We start from the raw sequence: 5,761 nt of genomic DNA on the forward strand, positions 1-5,761 counted from the left end.
GTTTTCAACCACGAAGGTTATATCGCGACGGGGAAAGGGGGGAGATGGGATAGAACCACTTGTTAATTGTTTCTTGTTCACAAAAGCACTAATCAAAAAATTGCTCCAGTGGCTTGCAACGTAGTACAATAAATGACCTTACTGGAAGAATGCAAGTTTCCAGTACAAGTAGGACTTAACATTTCTTACATACTGCTGACTAAAATCTTTACAAACATTGACTATATTCTATACAAGAAACACTTAACAAGGGTAAAAGGAGAAACAGAATCCGTTAGTCGCCTCTTACGACATGCTGGGGAGCATCGGGTAAATTCTTCCCCCTAACACGCGGGGGATTACAGAGCAACTATTCCACGATTACTTGACTGTTCATGTATAGTGACAATGACATCATGTTTATGTATATTGACAATGACATCATGATAATGTATAATGACAATGACATCATGATCATGTATAGTGACAATGACATCTTTCACTGTTATACTTACTGTTTGAAGAACAGACTGTAAGGTTTTTGTCAAGCCATTGATGACCAAAGAAAACTTGTGGCAAGACACATTGACGAGACACTCCTTGTTCTGTTTCACATTCTGCATGCTCTGTGTCGTTTGCAGGCCAGTCTTTATTGGTAGCTGGAAAATAAACAGACAAAAATTGGAAAATTAATATCTTCTTCTTTGTTCATGGGCTTAGACTCCCACGTTCACTCATGTTTTTAGCACGAGAGGATTTTTACGTGTATGACCGTTTTTACCCCGCCATTTAGGCAGCATACGCCGATTTCGGGGGAGGCTTGCTGGGTATTTTTTCGTGTTTCTATAACCCATCGAACTCTGACATGGATTACAGGATCTTTTCCGTGCGCACTTGGTCTTGTGCTTGCGTGTACACACGAAGGGGGTTAAGTCACTAGCAGGTCTGCACATAAGTTGACCTGGGATCGGAAACATCTCCACTCTTAACCCACCAGGCGGCAGCGACCAGGATTCGAATTTACGACCTCCCGATTAGGAGGCCGACATCTTACCACCACGCCACTGCGCCCGTCGAAAATTAATATCCATTATAATCATAATTATAAATAAGTTGGTTTGTGCTAGAAAAACAACAGATAAAATTTTGAAAATTAAAATCAACTATAAATTAAGTATAGTCATAATTACACACAAAGTGGGTTTGTGCATTCTGCATGACTTGTTCTGCCCGCTTTTATTCATAGCAAATAATAATAATAATAATAAATGAGCATTTATATAGCGCAACATCATAACTTTACAATTAATGAATTATGCTCTTTGCGCTTGACACATTTAAAATTAAAACACAGTCATACAAGCATTTACATCTACATTCATAGTCAGCAACGCTTAATTAAAAGCATACACCATCAAACATACATACAAAAGATTCTTCCACTAACGTAATAAAAACATGAATAAAATAGGTAGTGAAAACAAGGAAATACCAGCTGAATACCCTTAATCAAACAGAACATGTTATCAACAATACTGAAAACAGCCCTAGATGTTTATATATATATATATACATTATCACATTATCACTAAAACAACAAATACACTATTGTAGCCTACTGATGGACTGAGAAAACAAAATCAGGGGTTGTATTTCTTGAAGAGGTGCGTTTTAAGTGCTTGTTTGAATGCTTGGGGTGACTGAGAGTGGCGGATGTGAAAGGGGAGAGAATTCCATTGTGTGGGTGCGCATAAAGTAAAAGTGCGTTGTCCGTATGTTTTGGTTTTGGTGTGTGGAATGGTGAGGATGCGACAGTCAGAAGAGGCACGGAGTTGTCTTGCTGGAGAATAGACGGTGAGGAGTTCAGAGAAGTAAGCAGGAGACGAGCCAGAAAAGAAGTTAAAGCAGAGGGTGGACAGTTTGTAGTCAATGCGGGCTTGAATAGGTAACCAGTGCAGTGTGTGAAGAAGTGGTGTTGCGTGATCTCGTTTTCGTGCTTTCAGAATGAGGCGTGCTGCCGAGTTTTGGACTTTTTGTAGTTTATGCAGGAGGTACAGAGGACAGCCAGAGAGAAGAGAGCACGTTGCAGTAGTCAAGTTTAGAAAGAACAAAGGCACAGACAAGAGTGTTAGTTGTTTGAGAGGAGAGTGTGTGGCGAATGGTGCTGATCTTACGAAGCTCAAAATAAGCTGCTCTACAGACTAAAGATATATATATATGTTTGTTAAGGGTCATGTCAGATGAAAGGGTGAATCCAAGGTTTCTAGCTGATGGTGAGAAAAGAATTTCGGTGTTGCCTATTTGAACAGAAACAGGTTGGGGAGAGGGAAATGTAGTGTTCTTCTTTTTGCACAGTAACTTGAGTAAGACTTCAGTCTTATCATCATTCAGCTTAAGTTTGTTATCGACCATCCAAGATTTAACATCAGTGATGCATGTCTGAATGGTCTGGATGGCGGAATGTGTCTCTGCAGGGGGACTGGGTTTATACAGCTGGGTGTCATCAGTAAAAGACTGATTTAAAACAGAATTAGTTTTGAATCAGTGTGGAGAGGGGCTTAGTGTACATGATGAAAAGGATGGGACCAAGTACTGAACCTTGAGGAACGCCGAAAGAAAGTGGGGCTGGAGCAGACATCTGGCCATCGACAAGCACAGCCTGAGTCCTGCCAATGAGATAGGACTCAAGCCATGCTAGCGGTGGACCGGAGATGCCGTACAGAGTCTGAAGTCTATGGAGAAGCGTGACATGGTCAATCGTGTCGAACGCAGCAGAAAGGTCAAGTAGGGTAAGCACTGACACATCACCACCATCCAGAGCAGCCAGTATGTCACAGATTACTTTAAAGGTCCTTGTCTACATTTTTATACCGAAATCGCCATTTGACCATTAAAATGCAGAGTCTATTATCTACAATTATCAACAATACACCCCCTTTCGATCAAGAAAGACGAAGCCAGTGTAGCCGTTTGAAAGTTCATTGTAGTATTCCAGCGTAGTACTCATAGTAGGATATCCTTATTTGGAAAATGCCAAGCGCAAAACTCCTCTCAAATCCCGTGCATTTCGTGCGTTTAAAAAAAAGCGTGGACAGCGAGTGTCAAACTGTTGCTGCACTTGTTTGGGCGTGGCTATATATAAGCATAGTGACATGAATTTGATTGGTCAGTATTTTTAGGCAAAGCACATGTTCTCAGCAAACAGAAAACAAAATATTGGAAGCGTGAGTCACGCTACCGAAAAATAAAAACAAATTTTACATTTTTTTTTTCTATAACTTTTTTCCCCATGGTTCATTCATCAACTTTTTAGCGAAATCTAACCATAAGATTATTGAAAAAAAGCAAAAATGTAGACGACCACCTTTAAGTAGGGCTGTTACAGTACAGTGAGAAGGGCGATAAGCGGACTGAGAGTGCGAGATCAAATCATGGGTGTTCAAATGACAATAGCTGCTTCAAAACTACCTGACACAGTGAATGAAACGTGTCCAACCTTTTATACCAAATTGAGTACAAATGTACTGTTAATCTCAATCTGTTTTAGAACCTCCACAAATCTAAGAAAATTAGGTTTTATGAAGATTTTATGAAGCAAAAATATGGAGGGTCTTTAAAGAGAGATTTCACTCTACCTGGAGAATAAACAATAAGGAAACATTAAATTCTCATCTCCAAATCTTACAAACTGCACAAAACACAGCAAACACACTCTACATGATGCTACTTGTGTACCACTTTCTGCAATCAACCATTAACAGGTGCTTCGCAATGGCATTACACATTTTACATGAGTTCACCCAAGCATAGTTGTACTTGTAGCATAGTATTAGGGAGTCAAAATCAGGATTCACAGCACCATACTTGGTCTTTAAAGAGTGTACTGTCTCACATACATCTACCATTGTGCAAAGCTTAATGTATGACCAATATGAACAAATTTGTTAATTATAAATTTAATAACACTCTTTTTGCACCCTCGACCTCTGCTGCCAGAGTCAGAAAAGCATCGATCATGCCAAATGTTCTAGATAATAAAGGCTCCAGCAAACCAATGTTTCTTTTCCCCAACCATAGTGGTAGATAACATTCTTTCAACTGCAATCTCACCTAAATTAGTTAAACTGACAATCCAACAAATAAAATTGAAACAAGAACCAATCAAGGGTTTTTTTAAAATAAAAAAATAAAAACCACATAGACACATGGGGTGACATGCGCACACACACAAAGTTACATGGCAAGACCTTATTTTACTGAGCAGTTCAAGGGGGGGAAATGTGCTGTGAGTGTGATGGAATAAAACTAGATCATTGGGTGAAATTGACATTGTACCAACTATCATGATTTGACAGTGGCAACTTTAGTATTTTGTGCATTCAATTCACTTCAGTTCATTGACATTGAAACCAAACTACCTAGCTGTTCAAAGCAAAAACCACTATTTCATGCCAGTATGGCAAGAAATAATTTACATTCTTTTCATCCTTCAATCTTCTGAGTACAATCTAAAACACCAAACTGCAAACAGCACGAGTACTGCTTATTTGTAAATCCTGAATACAGCAGATACGATCATACATCTTAGCTGGTACTTTTGCACTGCAGGCCACACAAAGAACAAAAATGCAAAATGATTTCAAAATGCACAAAATGCTAAAGTTGTCACTGTCAAATCTCTGAACATTGACAGAGTCACAAGACATGGTGTGAAAAACAAAGCGTCTTGCATTCGGCCTCTCTCTTACTCGAAAGTCGACAAAAGCGACAGCGCTCAAGTGTATGGGGAAAAATGCTAATTTATCAATGTGTGTGGGTTTGCAGCTAAATGCAACCGCCTGATGTCAGCTGTCCGTATGCCACACGATTTCGGTGACAGTATTTGCACAAAATCGTCTGCTGGTCGAACTGACCGATCTGTCACACAAGGACTAAGCTCACTCAGGCGTGTTGCGGCCACACGGCCAGTTCACTACAACTGCTAGCGCTTGTCAATGTCATTCAAGCCTTGGTTTTAGCAAGCAAGCAGCTTTCATTCATAAATTTGCCCATGCCGCAACTCGCGTTTGCGTCGTTCGATCTAAGCCTGTCGGGACAGAATTAATACAGAAAAACGATTATTTACCTGGGCGTCGAACCTGGCGAGCAGGGCCTGTACCCACTCGCCTGGTCGTTGACTAGCCATTTCGGAAAATATCTTCACACGATGTCTTCCGGTCTTCTCGCCATGTTCCTTATTTTCATTTCGCAGCGCATGCGCAGTCAATGACGCCCGTCTGATAGCTGCCAAAAAAGGAAGAACTGTCCTGTGACATCAAAAGCTGTCAATCGATTTTTGAGTGGGTGGGGGTTGGGGAAAAAGTAGGGCACAAATGAAATAAATCATCAGATTAACAGTGATGCAATCAAGATCAGCAACTATTCTGCGCCGACATTTCCTTTTCACATGTCTTATATCTGATTTTGTTTTACTGTCAGTGTCAAATAAGATGCATGTAGGCCCTATCAATGCAACCACAACCATGAGCATTCAAAACATTGAGGATTTTTTTTAAATTTCATTTGTTTATTCGCGGAAAACGTTCAATATGCTTGAGAAAAGAGCATGTGTGTCGTGCCGCCTAGAAATGTATGCGGGGTGTACAACTCGACAAATACAAAATTCAGAACAGAGAGAACAACTACGTTTATGAATGGGCGTCGTCTGCGTTTCGTTTATCTCCGCCATCCCTACGAGTTTACACGAAGAGCAACGAACTGGCCCGAAGCCCGCTTTCGTGTC

General features: G+C 40.4%; 1 protein-coding gene across 1 annotated transcript in view; it reads right to left on the reverse strand.

Annotated features, from left to right (window-relative positions):
* The window catches only part of LOC138975523 (neurofibromin-like), a 126,944-nt gene extending 121,731 nt beyond the window's left edge, over positions 1-5,213 (reverse strand). Inside the window, exons 1-2 of the mRNA XM_070348230.1 lie at positions 5,105-5,213; positions 495-638 (exon numbers count right to left, since the gene is read on the reverse strand). Of these exons, the coding sequence (XP_070204331.1) occupies positions 495-638; positions 5,105-5,164 (204 nt within the window). The 5' untranslated portion in view covers positions 5,165-5,213. The remainder of the gene's footprint in view (positions 1-494; positions 639-5,104) is intronic.
* Positions 5,214-5,761: the final 548 nt, after the last annotated feature.

This window comes from Littorina saxatilis, linkage group LG9, assembly GCF_037325665.1.
Source record: "Littorina saxatilis isolate snail1 linkage group LG9, US_GU_Lsax_2.0, whole genome shotgun sequence".
Classification (NCBI taxonomy): Eukaryota; Metazoa; Mollusca; class Gastropoda; order Littorinimorpha; family Littorinidae; genus Littorina; species Littorina saxatilis.